Genomic DNA, 20548 nt, shown 5'->3' on the forward strand with positions numbered 1-20548 from the left:
TATATATATATATATATATATATATATATATATATATATATATATATATATATATATATATATATATATATATATATATAGTACACACATGACATACTTGTTATTTCCTTGTTATTTGGTGGATCAAAATGTTTGATTTTAAATTCAAGAACTTGGCACTGGTAGTTTCCACTCATGTATTATTATTTTTTTAAATATATATTATATATCTAACATGTATTAGCCTATGTGTATTGCATGGATGTACAGCAGCCCTATTTATCCATTAAAGATAGATAGATAGATAGATAGATAGATAGATAGATAGATAGATATATAGATAGATAGATAGATAGATAGATAGATAGATGGATGGATGGATGGATGGATGGATGGATGGATGGATGGATGGATGGATAGAAAGACAGACAGACAGACAGACGAGACTTTTATTATGTAATTAAAAAACAACGCTTCAGACATCTATCTTCTACGTCATTTTTGGCGCCGGAAAAAGAATAGTAAACAGTACGGGGGGCGGGGAGGCGTTTCATCGCTTTTTTTTAGCCTCATCACAATCACCGTTGTTTGAAGAATTCCAAGAATACTTAAAAAAAGCAAAAAAAATAAACACATAGCGGAACTATATTACTTCGATTACAGGCACGGTGGACTCAACGTTTCCAGGTGGTTGTTTCCATTACGAGAGGGGGAAGCAAAAACACTGCCGATCGCAGAGAGGTAAATTATGTCTGTTTGGCACTTTAGGAGTCGCCAGTCCGCCAACATTTTTGTAGCTGCAGTTGAGATACTGGGAGTGGACATGGTGTTTATTTTCACCCTATGCATTGCTTCTGCTCATACACATATTCAAATAAATGATTGTGCATGGTGTTATTTTGTCTAGTAAGCTTTGCAACTTGCTGATACGTAAATATTACACAGAACCTCGACCACCCGCAGATGACAGATAACTAAAACAGCTTCTTATTCGTTATTATTGTTATGTTTATTAAAACTACTTGATATCGGTGCATTATTTTAAAGATATTCTACTCAAGATTTTAAAAGACTTAGAGGCTCTTACAAGTTAACAAGTGTGTCTGTGCGAAAGTGTTCAAACGACTTTATCTGTTTTCATTAACATTTTATGAAATGGATTAAGCATAAACCCCCTTTCTAAATAGTTTGTTTGTGCATATTTTTCTCTGGTATTCTATTACAAAGTTTGATTGACTGGTCGTCCATCCAGTGAGCATGGAGGCAGGAGAAGACCAGACCAACTCCAGCTCAGCCAATAGCAGTGCAGCATCAGGGGGAAACTCCCGCCCCCCTCAGATAGCTCAAATGTCTCTCTATGAAAGGCAAGCTGTGCAGGTGGGTCACAAAGCCACCGCGAACTAGGCTTACTGCCAAATTAAAGTGTAGTTTAAATCACTTTTTCACCTCAGTGCCTCGGTTTGACTTTTGGGAAATGTAGTTGTCTGTACTCTTAAATATGTTTCCAGGCTCTGCAGGCATTACAGAGGCAGCCCAATGCAGCTCAGTACTTCCAGCAGCTGATGCTGCAGCAGCAGATCAACAGCGCTCAACTCCACAACCTGGCTGCTGTGCAACAGGTCTGGCTAATTCAGTCAATCATGTCATGGAAAATCCACAAAAAATGATTGTAGTTCAGCAGGATTTTTTTTGTTATTAGAGATATTTGCCCTAATGGATGATGAAAAACAACCAATTATGCAAAGTATCTTAAAAAAAATTCCACCAGCTTGTAATATAAGTCAGTATTTTATTTATTTGAAAGAAATTAATATTTTTTACAGCAAGGTTGCATTAATTTGATCAAAAGTAATAGTAAAGCAATTTACCATTTTACAAAAGATTTCTATTCCAAAAAAGTGCTGTAACCTTCTATTCATCAAAGTATACTGGGTATACGGTGATGATGATTAATAATAATAAAAAATATTTTTTGAGCACCACATCAGATTAGAATGATCTCTGAAGGATCATGTGACACTGAAGACGCTGAAAATTCAGCTTTGCCACCACAGGAATAAATCACATTTCAAAATGTATTAAAATAAATTGTAATAATATTTAACAATATTACGTTTTTTACTGTGTTCTTGAATTGAATAAATTCAAGCTTGGTGACTTATTTCAAAAGCATAAAAAAATCTTACCAACCCCTAACTTTTAAATGGTAGTATAGATAATCTTGTTTATATATAAGCATTGTTTTGCATCATGTAACATTGTAGTTGTATGATTTACCTTAATTAAAAAAATAAAAATTATTACTAGAATCATTTTAATATTTATTTTTATTGATGTTATTTTATTTATAATTACCATTATTATTATTTATTATTATTATTAACATTCAATTAAAAAAATATTCTTTCGTTTAGGTTCTTAAATGTGATGAAATGTCGCTAATTATTTTTGGAGATCTAATAATGCACCACCCTTTAAAGATGTGATACTGCTTGTAGTGTCGTTTTGCAAATGTTGTTTAGAGGTTTCCTTTTTATATCTTCAGGCAACTCTTGCAGCCAGTCGTCAGTCCAGCTCTCCCAGTAACAGCGTCTCTCAAGCTACAAGCACAGCACAATGCACAGTGAGTCTCTGGTTTTAAATCTATTAAATAAGTGTTGCAAAATTAAATCAAGTCAAGTCACCTTTATTTTTATAGCGCTTTATACAATACAGATAGTTTCAAAGCAGCTTTACAGTGATCAACAGGAAAATGATTCAGTGATGCAAACGGAGTTCAATTAATCTGTAAAGCAGCTTTAAAAAGAAAATAAGTGTCATTGCTCAGCTGAAGTCAGTTTAGTGATGATTTATTTCCGTTATAAAGATCATTAATTATTAAATGACTTCAATTCAGCTATAGAGCAGCTCTGCAGGAAACAGTGATGTCATTATTCAGCTCATTTCAGTTCTCATGCGATAGTGTCAGTACAGTCAGATCAATAATATTGTTGCATATTAAGTGTCCAAGGAACCAAAACTCCATGTCATCAGGTGACAAAATGGAGAGAAAAAAACCTTGGGAGAAACCAAGCTCAGCCAGGGTCCAGCTCTCTGTCCAACAAATGGATATCATATTCTCTGAATATCTCATATTATCCTCTGTCCAACGAATGGAAATATCATAAATATGTATCTATGAGTATCATACCCAAGTATAATAACTATGCTCAGTTTCTGATTCTCTGTTTGTGCGCTTAATGCTTTTGATGATAATTTTGGAATGTTTTATTAAATAAGTAAAAGCTGATCTGTGGTGTGCTTTTTTTAGGTGAACTTAAGTACCACTTCTGGAGGAGGGACCATGTCAAACCCCCGTCCGATAGGACCTGCCACCTTGGCCACATCAACAGCCCTTAGCCAGTCAGTTTTGTTAGGTGGAAACTCTGGTGGACAGGGTCAGATGTACCTGAGAGTAAGTGCCTTGTCATAGTATTTAAATCCAGACATAGACCTAACATGTGTATTTACAACTTGTCATAACAACAGTATGAAACTGTTCACCTGGTGAACGTTAATATAATATTTGTCCAAGCTCGCTCTTTTCCTAAGGGTGTGATTTAACTGGTCTTTCCACCACACAGGTAAACCGCTCTCTCAAGACACCTCTCGCCCCTCAGCTCATTTTCATGCCTGGTGGTACAGCGACAGCTGCTGTGGCAACGGTTGCCCAACAGCAAACCCAGCAGCAGCAACAGGAAACGACTCCTACATCCTCAAGTAACCAGTCAGACAATGATCAGGTGTGACATTTGGCCTTCTGAGAGATTTTTGTATCAACTCTTACACTGTGGTATAAATCTTATTTCTAAACACCTTCACCATGCAACAATACATTCTTTAGGTCGCTTGGTTTTGTGTCTTTCTTTTTCAACAGAGAAATCTCATTCCACATTAAAAATTTAGTGGTTTTTCATATTTTCATTTGTTATCAATTTATAACGCTATACTTTGTGTTATATTACCTTGGCAATAAATGACAAAAAAATTATTAAAACTGATGAGAAGGTGTTTCTAATACAACAACTGAGGGAATAATGGCACATTTGACATCTTTCTCTCTTCTCACTGCTGTAATCAATCTCTCTATGTTTTGTCCCTCTTTGGAAATCAGAGATTTTTTTTCTTTTTTTACTGGAGCAAATGGAAATACAAAAATGGTATTTGCTCCCGTTTACCGCTATAGAAGTTTACCCAATTATGGCGACATCCGCTTCTCAGAACCCTGGAAATGTGAAAAGCGTCCATTAAACATCAAATATATTCTTCCTGTCTGTAATTCTGTTTTACAAAATTTTACTGTCAGTTTTAAAAAAAACAAATCCCATATCATGCCCGGTTAGACCTTAGTGTTGAGATCGTTGTTCATTGTGATGTTGGTTCCTTTCACACTTGCCTCTTGCATTATTTCTTTTGTCTCTCCCATTTTCAGGTACAGAACTTGGCAATGCGTTGCGTGTCCACTCCAAGGGTGGCTACTGTGAAGACTGAGTTTGCAGACAGGAAGGAGACGAGTGGTGAGGAATAAAATGAAGATATTATAGGCCTCAACAGGTTATTTCTGCTTGCCCAGTTGAGCCAGTAGTTCAGATTTCCGCTTGCCCTGCCCCAACACGAAACATATAAATGTATTCTAATTTCAAATGTTTAATCTTTACATGCATTATTTATTATTCACATATATCTATGATATTATATACCTATATCGATCCATGGCATTTTTTATTTATTCCATGACAGAAAAACAAATTCATTCAAAAAAAGATTAAAATGGTAAACAGTTATTTAAAATTGTCATAATACTTCAGTTTTATTGTTATTTTGATTACATAAATTCAGTCTTGGTGAGCATAACATTTCAGATTGGCTTGTAATTTTCAACCTATTCAATGATACTATCAAGGCTATTACAATACTTTACCTTTTCAATAATTTACCTTATCTGACAGAATATTGCATAATATTTAAATAATGACAATTATTGACTCTTCATTTTCAAATGTTGCTTATTGTTATACATTTCCTTTCAAATTCCTAGATGTATGCGTCTGCTGCAGTCATTTCCAAATGCACTGACTATGAAATTAACTGTAGTTTCTCTCTCTTTCTATGACTTTAAGGTTCATACCCACTTAACCAGCAGCCTCAGCAGCAGTTTGGTCAGTCAGCTCAGCAGATCCAAGCGCAGACTCAACCGCTCGCCAACACCAAACTGCAAAACTACTCCAACAGTGCCAATCCCAATATGTCTGGCCTCACTGTGAAGGGCTCCAACCAATCCGCTGTCACCCCACAGCAAGCAGGAGGTTCCTCCAACCCTCCGTCCTCCTCGCCTTCCCCCTCGCTCCCTCTCTCCCAGCTCCTCCTTTCTCAATCTGGCTTGTGCCAAGCTCGAGGAGTACCAGCTGCTGCGGCCACCGTAACCCACATCCTGGTGCCCACATCCAATGTTCCCACATCTTCTCAAGGTTATCCGATGGGCACGGTGGCAACCAAATCCAACATGACTGCCCAGACGTTAGTGGTGCAGCCACTCCAGCAGACGGGGGTGAATCTGAGCTCGGAAAAACTGGGTCATGGAACAGGGCATGTGCCCATTCAGCCCAAAACGGCTCAGGGGCATCGGCTGCCAGTGCAGATGCCCCCTCGTCACCCACCACCCATTCTCCCAGCACCACCCAACAATAGCCAGGCCACTGGAGGCCATCACCCTCCCCACGTCCCAGTTCAGCTGGTTGGCGCAAGGCAGAGCACGCTAGGAAACTCCCAGGCATTAGCAGTGGCCCAGGCTCGGACCTGTTGCGCCCAGCAGGACGCCACAGCTGTCGTGCCCGTCAATAACTCCGGTTGCAATGTTGTTACTATGATGACTCCCGTGGAAACAGGCGGAGCCGGCATGTGCCTTAAAACAGCCCAAAGTGCCCTCCCAATGTCTCAGATGCAGACCAATCAGTGCGCAGCGTTGAGTCATGGCAATTCTGCATCTGTCTCACACTCGATTGATGGACAGAATAACTCTGGAGACTCTGTGTTCGTTCAGTCTGGACCAGTCCAGGTTAGTAGATAATAGGTGAACTGTATTTCCTCATGGTTTGTTTATGTGACACTAGTGTGATCTTCCTTCTCTCATAGACAAAGCCTGTGATTGGTCCATTAAAAAGAAAATCAGAATCCGATTTACCCAATGAGATGTCAACCGAGACCATCAATGCAAGTCTGTTAATGCAAGACTCCGCCCCTCCTCTTTCACCCGCTCCCTCACTAGATACAGGTGAGCCATAGGCAAGGGATGGTATGCCTGTGACAGTGTTTCGTACAAAAAATGCCCAAAATTATACACTACCATTAAAAAAGTTTGAGGTCAGTATGTTTTTTTTTTTTTTTTTTTTTTTTAAAGAATACTTTTATTCAGAAAAACAAACAAATTAAATTGATCATAAGTAAATGTAAAGGCTTTTTTTTTTTTTCAAAATAATTTCTTCTTCAAATAAATGCTGTTCTTTTGAATTTTCTATTCATCAACAAATTCTGAAAAAAATGTATCACGGTTTCCAGAAAAATATTAAGCAGCACAACTGTTGTTGGTCATTTTAATGGCAAAAGGGTTAATTCATACTTTTATAAAATGTATTTTTTTAAATAACATAAACTATTTAAAAAAACCCCCGCAAATTTGCATCTTTACCTACATGTAATCAAACGTACAACAGGCCTGTCATGATTACAGATGCACATAATATCGGTTCCATATTGGTTATAATCCATTTTTTATTCATCTTAATGGTCGATACTGGATATTGAATTGCTCATACTCAATTCCCCCCTATTTTTACCTTTGCCATCATTTAAGAACACTCACTTAAAGTTAATCTTTAAAAATACTAATAGCTTATATATAAATATATATTACTATTTATTATCCTTATGAATAGCAGTATTTATTATTCCCATTCCCTTCCCATTTCTGAACAATCTGTTTCTCCCTGTCTATTTTCTGATTTAGCCCCAGAGATGGCATTCTCTTCTCCTCCTACTCTCTCTCTTTCTCTCCCTCTTCCTCGTGTTGGAGGACAGGGCGATCGAGCACCTGTCCCACAGGCTGTGGTCAAACCTCAGGTTCTCACTCACCTCATTGAGGGCTTTGTTATCCAGGAGGGAGCCGAACCTTTCCCTGTAAGTCTTTCTGCTTAATACGAATCTAGTGATTCATGGTAAGGCAAAATGTATTTTCAGACCACTGTAGAAAGATAATCAAGCATTAAAACATTCATTAATTAATTAGCCAATGGTCTTAAAGGTATAGAACACGCATGTAATTTTCCTGCTGATTGACAGGTGACTGGGCCAGTGAAAGAACTTCCTGTGGCTGTTCCACCCATCCTACACCGAGAGAACATCCGTTCTGATAGTGAGTGATCGTGTGTTTCAAACAAAGCTTTGTGGAAAAACTGTTTAAGTTGTTTAGACATATTATTTTTATTCTCTCTCTATCTCTTACACATTGTGTCTATATATATTGTTTACAGAGTTAAAGTGTGAATACTGTCAAAGGTTTGCACCAGCCAACCAGTTCAGGCGATCCAAGCGCTTCTGTTCCAAAACCTGTGCCAAGAGGTAAGACCAAAATCATCCCATATCATTGATAGATTCTTAAAAAGATTTTTAATAAAAAAAAATATATATAGAAAAAATGTAACTAACTATGAATAAACCTGATTGAGTGTGTGTTGTTTTATCGCTGACTTCTGAACCTTTTGATTCAGGTACAATGTCAGCTGCAGTAACCACTACCGTGTTAGCAGGGGTCTTGAGGGTGCTGAACGGCCACCAGGGAGCCCTGTGGTGCAGGATGTTATTGCTAGGCGCAGGGGTCCTCGCAGGAGCAGCTCTGAGATTGCCTGTGCTAAAATATCAGGCAGGCATCTCCCAGTAAAGGTGAGATGATGAACATTGCACTTTCGGGTCTGTACAATGTTTTGTTTTTTTAAGAATTTAATATTATTATTCAGCAAGGATGCATTGAATTGACCAATAGTTACAGTAAAGACATTTAAAATGTTTAAAAAATATATATTTTGAATAAATGCTGTTCCTTTGAACTTTCTGTTCTTTGTAGCATATTAGAATGATTTCTGAAAGATAATGATGCTGAAAATTCAGTTTTGCCATCATGGGAATAAACTTTTCAATTTTAAATGTAATATATTAAAATAGAGAAGACATTTTTTAATAATATTTCAAAATATTTTTATTTTTTTTACTGCATTTTTAATCAAGTAAATGCGTAAGAATTGAGCATAAGAGACTTGTTTCAAAAATTAGAAAAATGTAAATCCTACTGATCCCAGAGTTAACCTAAAGGGAACTGAAATTAAACATGTATAGTTTTACAGCTTCTAGGTTTTAAATAATTAAGTTTCTTTTTTGAAATTTCAAAACAAAGTAAATAAATATGACTTTTTCTATTTCGCAGTGTCGTTCAGAATCTAGTCGTTCTGAGGATATCTCCAGCTGTGAGGAAGAAGAAGACTTCTTCTCACTCTCTCCCAGCTCGTCCTTCTCGTGCCCGAGACCAACCCACTGTGGCCCTCAGTTGGATGACACGGCACCAAGTGGCCTCCCAGTGGACGAGAACCACTTCTTATCTGGCAACCCTGCTCGCTGGAGTGTGGAAGAAGTGTGTCAGTTCATTTCTTCTCTTCAAGGTCAGTATTCTGATGCCAAACGTGAGGTGTGCTTTGTGTTCTCCTGTATATTTACGATATTATGTAATGGACTCCTCCATTGTGACATCTCTTGTCAGGTTGTGAGGACTTGGCATCCCAGTTCCTGTCACAGGAGATTGATGGACAGGCGCTGTTGCTTCTCAAAGAAGAGCATCTCATGTCCACTATGAACATCAAACTCGGTCCTGCTCTTAAAATCTGCGCGTCTATCAACAGCCTGAGGGATTGAGCGAGGGTTGGAGAGGATTGAGTTGCAGGATTAGAGCTTTATACTTTCGTCACCAGCCTGAGAAACTGAAACTGAAAGGGATGAAAAGACTTTAGATTTGACCTAAAGTTTAATCAAAACAACAGGGAAGAACGGGAGAGAATGTCATCTGAAGGGTTAAATAATAAATGATGCCTTATTAAAGGGATCATTCACCCAAAAATGTAAATTTTGTTATCGTATACTCACCCTCATGCTGTTCCAAACTTGTACGATTTTTTTTGTCTTCTTTTAAACAAACAAAGATATTTTAAAGAATGGTATTTTAATGGTATTCATAGTATTTGCCTACTATGGAAGTCAATGGCTACCATCAACTCCTTGATTACCAAAATTCTTTAAAATATTTTGTGTTCAACAGAAGAAAGAAACTCATACAGGTTTGGAACAACTTGAGGGTGAGTAAATGATGACAGAATTTTCCTTTTGGGGTGAACTATCCCTTTAAAAGCAAACAATGTACCTTAGTATTTTTGTTTAGATGTGAAAGCCTGCGTTACTAATGGTATTGTTTTCAACGATGGCTAGATTGTACCTGACTAATTCTCACTTTAAGTTGTCCTAATTTTTCAAACACTTCGAGAAAGAATATTTGAAGTTATCCTAAAGGAAAAATAGCACAAATATGATCATGTATAATCTTTAAATGACTAGATCGATTTGTTTGGAGATGATAAACAAAATACGTCTCAGCCTGTATTTTGAATGTGCTACATATATAATATTAGGGACTTGAATGGGCATGTGAGTCTTGCGTCTGTTTTTTGTTTTTGTTTTTTTGCTGTCACTGTAAATGTGTTGTCTTAAAGTCAGTATGTTTGTGTTATTTTGTGATTGTCATTGGTTATTTTATACATTTGTAATCAAAGTATGACTGATGATGACATTAGAGACAGTAATCAATGTTATTCCTGTAGTGTTTTTGACTATCAGAGTCAAAGACGTGAATAAGTTGCCTTTCTAAAAATAACAGTATGTTGCCTCTGACAGCTGCATCTTTTTCTGGGCTTTTTTTTTTCTTTTATATAGTCACCCGAGCATCATTTCACTATTTTTTTTTTTGGAAAATCTGTTATTTTCGGTTGATCAGCACTTGACTAGGGGACTGTCGGTTGTCTTCGTGTGCTATTTTGGAAGTTAATACAATTAGATTCTCGTACACTAAATAACTTGTCTATATGTGGCTCCTGCAGTCACTATGGCAACATAAATAGTAATTTCGGCCATTAGTGATACCGCAGTTTTCTGTCCATTCCTGTATCACTGCTATTAATGGCTCAGAGACAGTGAGAGATGGAAAATCTGGAGCTATGTTCTTACAAAGTATTACTGAATGGAAGTAGGTTTTATTTCTTTTTTAAATAACAGACTGAAGGAGTGCTTGGATAACTTATCCTAGTTTTTTTCCAAATTGTTTCTTTTCTTTTTTTTTCTACAGTAGATGATTGTAGGAAATTTTTCATTTGTATTAAAAATAGCATCATTATTTTTGGGTACAGTTTACCAGCTTCATAGACAAGTATTAGTAGCTTTACCTGAGAGCCTTGCAGCACATGAGTGCAAGTGTGTGTGTGTGTGTGAGAGAGAGAGAGAGAGAGAGAGAGAGCCTGAGAAAGCTGTGTGCTGGTGGGTTAAACATGGCTGAGTTTCTTTGTATGCATAAATATGAATAAAGAAGGTGCTGTGACATTCACATCTCAAGTCTTTATTTCCTGTTTGGCTATGCTTCCCCCTGTCCCAAATGTATTGACAGCTTTGTTCATGTATAATACACATTTCTGTTTTTTTTTTAAGTATCTGTTGATTTTTTTTTTTAAATCAATATTGTGTAAAAAACAATACTTGGTTTAAATTTCGTAATTTGCTATAATTAAAGAAATATCTATAAATGTGTGTATAATGTCAGTTTGTGTATATAATAGTGATTTTTCAATTACTTATTTCTGCAGGTACATCATTATGCCAGTAGATGGAAACGAGTGACCAGTGAGTCAAATTGATCATTCACTCAACTGAATTCATTCAAATAACGGATTCATTCAATTCAGCAAGAACAGCCACGCGCGTCGATTCCGCCTTGGCTTCGAGTATTTTCGTTGGCAGTATCTAAAAAGTAAGTTACTCAATATTTAACTTTTATTTATTTAACTGTTCTATTAAAGCAATATCACACTCCCAATGTTGTTTGAATATAAGTATGACTGTTATTCGGAACAATCTTGCTTGTGTGATAGTGCTTTTAAAAAATAGAGTCAAATAGTCAGTCATTTTCCAGTAACTTCCAGATTATTTATTTATTATGATACTCAGTAAATGTGCAAATTGACCTGCCACGTGTCTTTAAACAAGGCTGCATCATTAAACTGGCTCTGGACTGTCCTGGATCTCAGTTTTGCTTGATCAGACCATAGACTGTAAAAAGGATCAGACCAATCCAATAAGTTCGAAGCTTCTCGGTTCATTACTTCAAATTCGAGCTTTCCACAGTATCAGCAGGTTCAAATATCTTACTGTACAAGAAAATAGTAATTTGGTGACAAATATTATATTAATATTAAATATGGTGAAAATGTGGCAACATTAAAGAAGATTATATTTAAAAGCATTCGTTAAAATTAACATTTCATACTTTTACTTTCTTTAACTTCAGTATAGACAGTCAATTCACTCTTTAGGAATCACGGAGATGCATAGTGTTGTACACCACAAACAAAATAGAGTTTTCATATATATGTATTTGTATGTGGAGCCTTCTGGAGTTCAGAAAACTGTGTAGTTGTTGGATTCTCCATATCCCGCCTCTTTCAGATACTGTTCAAGATTGATTGGCTCAGGCACACGGAGAATACTGATGTCGTTGGCACTCTTCTCGCCAGATTGGAGTTTATGCCTGACCTCAGCCAATGAGGGGCGATCCTGCTCCTTCCACTGACAGCAGGCTTTGATAATTGAGTAACTGGAGAAAAACAGTAGCAATTTTATATTTTGAATGTACAAAACAAGCACTGTATGAACAGTAAATTAGAATACAATTAAAAAAGTATACAATAATTTTATAAAACAAATTTTTCTAAAGTTGCATTTACAGTGAGTTGGAGCAGTTGTTTGGTTTCTTCAGTGTTTTGGCTCTCTGATGATGCTGTAGAAGTTCCTTGGCAGGGATTTCAGCAAAAGGGACCTCACCTGAAAGTATGGAAAGAGTGTAAAAAATAGGATAAACAAAAATGTGAGAAAGAACTTAAAGGGAGATTTGCTAATCATTCTATCAGTATACAGTTAACTTAAAGGGATAGTTCACCCAAAATGATAATTCTGGCAATAATTACTTACCATTGTGTCGTTCCAAATCCGGAAGACTTTCGTTCATCTTCAGAACACAAATGAAGAGATTTTTTTATGAAATCAGAGCTTTCTGTCCCTCCATTGACAGCTACGCAACTACCACTTTGACGCTTCGAAAAGTTCATAGAGATCGGAAAACTAATCCATATGAATTGAGTGGTGAGACATTATCGCTTTATGTGATGAACAGATTGAATTTAGTCTTTTATTCACATAAACATTTATCAACTCACTCATCAAGCATGTTCACTTGATGTGCGAGAACCAATGAGGTTAAATATCTGTTTGTTACGCAACACGTTTGAGTTTCCGAAACACTGCTTGAGGTTCTTGTGCATCAAACAAGTTTGGTTGTTTAGCTTCTGTTTATATTCACTGATTGCTTTATGAACTTGAAGGGTCAAAGTCGTAGTTGCGTAGCTGCCAATGGAGGTACAGAAAACTCTCAGATTTCATTAAAAATATCTTCATTTGTGTTTCGAAGATGAACGAAAGTCTTACAGGTTTGAAACAACATGAGGGTGAGTAATTAATGAAAGAATAAACATTTTTGGGTGAACTAACTCTTTAAATCATCTAAAAAGAACCAGACTGTAGACTCACCAAGAGTCACCATTTCATACAGCAGCAGCCCAAATGACCAACTGCGAAAAAGAAAAGAAAAACAGATAAGAAATACAGATATTTTAGTTGAAAACTTGAATCCTCATGACATGTATTGTGCTTTTTACTTACACATCACTTTTTGGAGTGGCAGGTCTCTTGGCCAATAGCTCAGGAGCCTGCCACTTTTTTCTTCCAGGATCTTCACTGTGATTAGCACTTTCTAATGTCCTTGCATATAAATCCTCCAAACCCCAGAGTTTTGCGGTACAAATCCTGCTGACCAGTACGCTACGAGCCTTTATGTTGCAGTGGAGAAGATCTTTGCTATGGAGAAAGTCCTACAGAGAAAGAAGAAAAAAAAGGTGAGAAGGTGTGTTGATGTCCAACCTTGAAACTGAGCAAACATTTATTGGCCAAGATTTTTGATTTGCTAGGGATTATATTGTTTATTCAAATGCCAAAATGCTTGAATCTTTCCCTGAGATAGTGGTGATAACAACTTTGTACTCACCAGTGCAGAGGTCACATGTGAGGCCATGGTGAAGATCTTTCTCTCTGTCATCTGATTCATGCCGTGACTGTCTGGTCCAACATTATCCTATTTGAGACAGTGTTATTATCATTAACTAAACCTAAAACCATAAAATGATTACTGAAAATAAAATCTAAGAAACTTAAAAACTATAGTAGTATATCAATGATATTGAAATAACTATGGTTTGAGAAGATAGAAAATTACTCCCCTTTTCTTTCTTTTTGTACAATTATTTGTAATCAATTGAGTAGTCACTGATTAAAGTACCAGCAGACCTGTTGAACACCATAAACAGTGGTTCTCAACTTGTTTGGCTTCAAATCCCTCATATTTTATATTGCCATCAAGCATAAACAACAGCCAATACATGGAGTAAACAAGGTACCAAATGAATTTGCACCAAAAAAAGACATTAGGTTTATTTAGATTTTTGAGGTCAGCATTTTAAAATGTAAAAATCAATTATTTTTAAAAGTATTTTCAAAACAAAAGTCAATGAGCCAATTTATGGCACGCCACACATGACATGCAAAAAAAAAGAAAGATATTGGGGCCATAATTGTCCCCATGACTTATCAATTTGTTAAAAATGTATTGATTCGGTTTAACTAAAATAAGGGATCTAATTATTCGATTATTTTAGTGTTTTAATTGCTATTTTTTATTCGGATTTACCTTTTTTTTCTTTTGTGTCATCTGCAGGGTTTCACATCAATTTACTTGATATTTTTTAATGTTCTATATGATTTTTTTGCACGGTCACCCCGTTGTCAGTGACCTACCAGACCTGTGGCCTAAAGCTGTTACACACCAGTTGAGAACCACTGCTATAAATCATCCTGGTCCAACCTCTCACCTGTCTACACCTCCACAGGAATCCAAGCAGATCTCTGTTCTCCATCTCTTCAATAACAGTAATGAGAGGAGCCCGCAGGGATATTACTCCCAGAAGCTCCGGTAAGAAGGGATGAGGCCCTAACTGGGAAAGGAAGGCCGCAAAGCCCAAGAATGACTGACTTTCCTGGTTATTGGCTGAATCTGAATATGAGAACGAGAAAAAGAGAGAGTGAAACTGGAATTCAAGATCTCAGTCAGACTTTATGATCATGCCATAATAAACCACTCTGGCACCTTTAAGTACACGCAGCACCACATTTCTGTTTTCCATGCGAGCCCTATAGATTGAGACGGAGCTGTCTGACTTCAGAGAGTATGATGCTGGGAGAGGAGACACCCCTTTGAAGTTCTCTGGCAGTCGCTGACGTGGAAGTTCCCTGGGCTTTGAGAAGGCTGAAGCTCCGGCCCCAAAAGAGCCTCCACCATCGATAAGGTCCACATGTGCATTTAAGGAGGCAGGGTCATGCCTATAGGAGTCTCGAACTTGTGATGTAGGGTTGAACGTCATGTAAGATGTAGTGCCCAGTGCTATAGGCTCCCCTTCCAGAGCATTCAGACCAATAGGAGCTACACAAAAGGAGATAGAAAGAGGGTGAGAGAGATTGTTTAGGTGGGGTGTGTGTGACGAATCAAAAGTATGAAAAAAGCAGACTAGGATTCTAAGATTTGACTAGAAGTCAAATGTCATGTATGTTTACTTAAATTAAAGCATTGAGAATCAAAACCATGCCACTTTGCAAACAATTCCACTGTGTAGAAAAGAGGTGTGCTGAAATGCAGCATCAAATATTTTCCTACGCCCTTGCTACGACACGTAAGCACATTAGTTTGCATGCAGCAGTTACATTTAATCCCTGTATTATGTACAGACATTATATTTTGTTATTAAGAAATGTTTTTTGTGATCTACTTTTTATTAAATTGTTATATGTCATGCAACATGTAACAGTAACATACATGCACATATATATATATATATAAAAAACTTGGCATGTTGCTTCTTAAATATATAGTAGCAGACACTCACCATCAATGCCTTGCAAATTTCTCCTAGTCCTGGTTACTCGACTTGAGCGGGGTTGCAGGCGATCCACCTTCTCAGGACAGAACCTCAGCAGTAGCAGGATCACCAGCGTGACCAAGAAAGTCATCAAAAACAGCACGGGTACGATTATCACTTCCTGTTCATATACCCGTATCTCTGAGGGAGCAGATCACATGTTCGCAAGGAATATGAGTGAGACTTTTGAAATTTCCTCTTACAACTTTGGTGACACAGCTATCTAATATTGATGATGCCTGTGTTTTATCTGGCAGACATGATCTACTCACCACAAAATGTATCGCCTCGTTTACATTCCGAATATGCAGGACTGGAAGTGGTCGCCATCCTGTGCAGAGACAGAATATGGATTTAAAAGGTTGGAGAGTTTTTTTTAATTAGCTACCTACTTGTTCACCAAAATAGCAGTGTGTTGCAGGTTGATTTCCAAATGCAGAGAACATTGAGACGATATGCTGTGGGTTTTACAATTAAAAAAAGTAAAGCCTCCTTAGGATCTCTTATAATGGCAGTATGAAACATTATGTTGAGTTCTGGGTCAGTGTAACATGATCAGTCTTTTTAATCATAAAAAGGCTTTGGGCAGTTGATAAATCTTTTCTCATCATCAGTGCTCAGAGAAGGGGTTTTTCTAGAATAACCAGAAGAAAAATAAATAAATAGAAAATACATTTCACATGTAAAATTCACTGTTTACACAAGTGAAATATGTGTACATAATGATGGTATCTTTTTAGTATATTCTCAAACAGGCTACACTTCACACTTGAGCTTTAAGTGCAATATGAGATGACCTCATTTATGAACACACCCAATGTATTTTTTTATGAAGTCAGTACAACAGTACATTTGTCATAGTTTGTATGTGCACATAGCTGTAATTGTCATCTTTGATGTGCTAAAAGGTGAATGTGTTCATTCTAGGCCCATAAGTGTGACTAAATGTGTTCTCGGACTGTGAAGTAAAAGGCAGCTTTTTTAGCTCCGTCTCTGACATACACGTGACGAAACAGCCTTTTTATTTGGATTATGATGATCAACCTGTTTGTCTGCATTTTTCATTCTCGAAGACTACACGACGACACGTCATATATATATAAACTCACAAAAGCAAATGAGATATATTGTGCATGAATATCTTTGCTAAATGTATTTAAAAAAGTGTTTTAAATAGTGCATTTAATTTTTTTCCAATACTTTTATGCAGCAAGGATGCATTAAATTGATCTAAAATGACAATAAAAACACTAAAAATGTTGGTTTATTACAAATAAATCCTATTCTTATATATTCATCAAAGAATCCTGAAAGATTTATCACAGTTACCACAAAACATTAAGGAGCACAACTGTTTTGATAATAATGATAATAATAAGAAATGTTAATTGAGTACCAGCATGTTAAAATGATTTCTGAAGGATCATGTGACACTGAAGACTGGATAAATTATGCTGAAAATTCAGATGTGCCATCACATGAATAAATTACATGACACATTATAAACGTTAACATAAAAGTTATTTTATATTGCAATATTCCACAATATTACTGTATATTTGATTTTTAAAAAAAATTCAGCCTTGTTGAGACTTTTCAAAAACAGTTAATAATTTGTACCGACCCCAAACTAGTGCCTTTTGTCATTCTTTTACCCTTCTTTTACATAAATGAGGTATGTTTTGAATTCAATTGGCAATAAATACATTATCAAATCACCTGACTGCTAATTCAACACAAGCACTAAGTCACGTATTGCTATAGGCACCGTGGTCATTTTGTCTTCAGGTCTCCACTGCCCTACCTGCTGGTCACTGTGGTTGTAGGTGATCTTACTCCGTGATGTTCAGATTCAGATTCTCTCTATTCAGATAGTTTTCCATGATGAAAATAATATCCCATTGTTGAATACATCACCGCTGTATTCCCAATGTTATGCAGTCATCGGTCCCTCTTATTCGTCCCCTACCTAGTTTCTAGAGAATTTCCTTATGATGTACTGTAGTACTAGTCTGCTTGTGTTTGTCTATGTCACACCTTTGTTGGTTACTTAGCTCCACCCTCCTCACCTGTGCTACTTTCTGTTGTTGGTAACTCCCTCCTTTACTGTGTAGGGTTACCAAAAACATTATTTACCCATCAAAGGGTAAATGCCAAGCCCTTTTTACATTTTACAGTGTATCATTTTCAGCTTTCAAACCCTGTGAATGATGAAATGCTCAGACCCTGCCTCTATTTTTGTATTAACCTAATCATCTATCAAGTTAAGCATATGGGGCAGTTTCTTCTTCCTGCATTAAACCAAACTGAAACCTGATTATCCAGCTCTTCGAGTTTCTCTAGGAGGGTCAGACATCCAGACACAACTTCTGACTGAGTTAAAGAGGATCTACAGGTTTACCTTTCACTCAGTGTTGTTGAAATATACAGAGTATGGAGGAGTAGTGATCACATTGTGGCTGTGGGCTTGGTGGGTTGAGGCCCCATCACCTTCCCTGGAAGACAAAAGAAAGAACGATTGGACAATGAACAGTCTGTAATTTCAAAATCCAACTTAGGAATTCTTGGTTAAACACACGTCACAGCTCAATAAATCATAAAAAAAACATCTGTGATTTAACTTTCCATTGTAGGAAAATACCATTCGGTTCCATCATCACCCTGTAATCGACAAGCCATAATTAACCGTGTAATCACAAAGACAAAGGCGACATTTTTTTCAACAAGTCTTTACTGACGGATAATTCAAAATGCTTTCCGTCATTTTGACAGAAAAAAGCATTCTACTTTCCAGACGAAGTAAATATTTAGCATAATCAATTAGTTTAGGTATCTGTGACACAATCATTTTATATGCTCCTCAAAGAAGGTCCCTTGTTGGAGGTAAAGCCTTTCTGTGTTCTCCCCGTGTTGCCGTGCTCAGGGTTTCCCCCACATTCCAAACACATGCAGGACAGCTTAAATTAAGATACTCAATTTCCCGTAGGTGTCTGTGTGTGTGTGAATGTGTGCATGGTCCGCATTACACAGTGACCTCTGTGGTTTTATCGTGTGTCTGGCTAGGACACGCTGTTCTCCTGATAGACTGGCCAACTGCCCATGGTGTGGTTTTCGTGCCTTCAGAATGAGGCGCTGGGATGGGCTCCAGCATCCCCGCGATCCAACATGGCAACTGGTGAGGAGAATGGATGAATGGATGGACAACATGTTCCTTAACACTAAGTATTAATAAACACAACACCTGTTTCTCCGAACTCGTGCTTGTCAGTCATCCACAAATTAATCCATTTCCAGATTATTAGCACTAAACACAGACTATGACTGGAAAGTATAGGCAGATTATTGCCAACTAACAAATAACTTAAGCATAACATTCTGCACTTTACTCGTCTTGTGAGAGGAGGTTTTATACCCGTGCAGCGAGTGAAAGCGAGAAGCAAGACCTGATGTGACACTTCATCTTCTAGGCGATCAAAATTCACTCATCCATAAATAGGCCTACACAAAACACTTGGGCAGTTTATGTGTTTGTATTACTGGGGGAAAAAACACATATAATGCTTACTGAAACCAATGTGAAATGCAGAATGAGACCCTGCTTCTAATGTTACTCATACAGAACGATAGGCCCACATCTATTATGTTACTCCAGAGTCCAGACGCTCGCATACAAACTCTTCGCATACGTAGGGTAGAACGGGGCTAAAGGCGCCTTTGACTTTATTTTCTTTTAAACCATTAGATGGCACAAAAATTCTGCTCAGCACTTTTCTTAACCGTAGAAATTCGGCTTATCCTTAAAGCGATCGTGGACAGCAACGCAAAGCTAATTCTGCAAATTGGATCTAATATTTAAAAAATTTTTTTAATGATGTATAGATTTATGTAGCAAATGAGAATTGATAAAAAATTGTCTATATCATAACTGTAAATATCATCATAAAGTTTACAACTCTTTAGCAGATTCAACAACCATGACAGATATATTCACAAAGTTATAAATTGAAGGTAATAAATAAATAAGGCTTAACTAAGACCTGCCTAATCACTTGTATTTAAGCAGGGCAATCTCAAATAAGACACAAAGTCAATATTTATTTTTTAGAAATTATAAAAATGAATTTTTGAAACCACAAATTCTCCCTCGTACTTAAAGGGCTCTGTCCTTCGGAGTGAGTAGGCGTAGCGATAAAAACTTCAGTATGGCCTACACTTTGAACAAAACGAAAGAAAGGATGTTGCACATATGCAGCCACGACAAAATGAATGAATCACTCACTATTCACGTGATTCCTGAGTCCATAAGTATTCCTTATATTCCTATAAGTTAAAAATTTAATAATCGTTCATTAATGACCCATCACTAGATCACATATGTTAGGCAAATGTTCTACATTGTCCGCCCACGAACAACTTGACCCGCCCTCAAACACTGTATGCTTTTTTGTGTGGATAACATCATGTCGAGAAGACGCTGTGTCCTGCTGTGAAAGTATTTTATTTTTTTCACTTCACATAATGTACCTCAAACTGAGTAGCGTATCACTGAGAAACATCCTGCTCAAGTCGTCCTTGCGATGGAGGTACGGGTTGAATAACTAGTTCTTCCAACGGACTCGCGCTAGGATTGATTTAGAAAAATCGACTCCATAGTTACTGTCTATTACAGTGTTTCAATCACTGAGCTTTAGGAATAAGAAGCCTCTGGAGCTGAAATTCAGTTATGGTAATAGGCGTTTCGTTTTTGACACACGCTGTAAGAGGTAGACCAATCGCAACAAACTGGGCCATCTGGCCAATCAGAGTAGAGTAGGGTCGCAGAAAGGAGGGATTTAGAGAGACTAAATCATCGTTTGAGAATCAATGGAAAATGTTGTGATGTGCAATGTATATTATGAAAAAATGAAATGTTTTTTGACCTTTGATACATGTAAACCTGTTGTAGGAGATCTCCAAAACAAAATTAGGAACATTTAAAATAGCATAGTAGGGGAACTTTAATGCTGTGGGGCTTATTTTGTTCCAAAGACCCTGAACAACTACTTAGGATTCACGGTATTATAAACTCCATCAAGTACAAGCAGATTTTAAATCAA

General features: G+C 37.0%; 2 protein-coding genes and 1 long non-coding RNA gene across 5 annotated transcripts; 2 read left to right on the top strand and 1 right to left on the bottom strand.

Annotated features, from left to right (window-relative positions):
• The first annotated feature begins 488 nt into the window (after positions 1 to 488).
• On the top strand, positions 489 to 10705 carry phc1 (polyhomeotic homolog 1). 2 transcript variants are annotated; one of them, XM_079624747.1, is made up of 15 exons: positions 489 to 720; positions 1207 to 1356; positions 1488 to 1598; positions 2525 to 2602; positions 3290 to 3433; positions 3603 to 3761; positions 4451 to 4535; positions 5139 to 6073; positions 6151 to 6289; positions 7022 to 7191; positions 7354 to 7426; positions 7545 to 7632; positions 7782 to 7953; positions 8492 to 8723; positions 8822 to 10705. In XM_079624747.1, exons 2-15 carry the CDS (start codon positions 1237 to 1239, stop codon positions 8971 to 8973), a joined length of 2658 nt encoding a protein of 885 aa, XP_079480873.1. In that variant the 5' UTR covers positions 489 to 720; positions 1207 to 1236; the 3' UTR covers positions 8974 to 10705. The 2 variants fall into 2 exon arrangements, with proteins under 2 accessions (XP_079480873.1, XP_079480874.1); XM_079624748.1 differs by having other exon boundaries at positions 588 to 720; positions 1232 to 1356.
• Positions 10698 to 17946, bottom strand: styk1b (serine/threonine/tyrosine kinase 1b). 2 transcript variants are annotated; one of them, XM_079624751.1, is made up of 10 exons: positions 17854 to 17946; positions 15725 to 15783; positions 15420 to 15593; positions 14627 to 14959; positions 14352 to 14533; positions 13472 to 13558; positions 13090 to 13298; positions 12958 to 12998; positions 12099 to 12195; positions 10698 to 11968 (listed from the first exon to the last, which is right to left on the bottom strand). In XM_079624751.1, exons 2-10 carry the CDS (start codon positions 15780 to 15782, stop codon positions 11773 to 11775), a joined length of 1377 nt encoding a protein of 458 aa, XP_079480877.1. In that variant the 5' UTR covers position 15783; positions 17854 to 17946; the 3' UTR covers positions 10698 to 11772. The 2 variants fall into 2 exon arrangements, with proteins under 2 accessions (XP_079480877.1, XP_079480876.1); XM_079624750.1 differs by lacking the exon at positions 17854 to 17946 and adding an exon at positions 17257 to 17482.
• On the top strand, positions 14849 to 18651 carry LOC307005033. The gene is made up of 4 exons (XR_013799199.1): positions 14849 to 14984; positions 15447 to 15557; positions 15710 to 15813; positions 18516 to 18651. It is a non-coding gene; the product is annotated as an uncharacterized lncRNA (long non-coding RNA).
• The last annotated feature ends 1897 nt before the right edge of the window (positions 18652 to 20548 follow it).

Source organism: Phoxinus phoxinus (genome assembly GCF_949152265.1).
Source record: "Phoxinus phoxinus genome assembly, chromosome: 10".
Classification (NCBI taxonomy): Eukaryota; Metazoa; Chordata; class Actinopteri; order Cypriniformes; family Leuciscidae; genus Phoxinus; species Phoxinus phoxinus.

Excerpts from the sequence above, each read along its gene's own strand:
- styk1b (XM_079624751.1), bottom strand. The coding sequence starts at position 15,782 with ATGGCGACCACTTCCAGTCCTGCATATTCGGAATGTAAACGAGGCGAT. Across the intron at positions 14,534-14,626 it reads GGTGCTGCGTGTACTTAAAG|ATTCAGCCAATAACCAGGAA; the intron begins GTGCCAGAGTGG and ends TCTCATATTCAG. Across the intron at positions 12,999-13,089 it reads GCCACTCCAAAAAGTGATGT|TTGGTCATTTGGGCTGCTGC; the intron begins GTAAGTAAAAAG and ends TCTTTTTCGCAG.
- phc1 (XM_079624747.1), top strand. The coding sequence starts at position 1,237 with ATGGAGGCAGGAGAAGACCAGACCAACTCCAGCTCAGCCAATAGCAGT. Across the intron at positions 3,434-3,602 it reads AGGGTCAGATGTACCTGAGA|GTAAACCGCTCTCTCAAGAC; the intron begins GTAAGTGCCTTG and ends TCCACCACACAG. Across the intron at positions 6,074-6,150 it reads TTCAGTCTGGACCAGTCCAG|ACAAAGCCTGTGATTGGTCC; the intron begins GTTAGTAGATAA and ends CTTCTCTCATAG.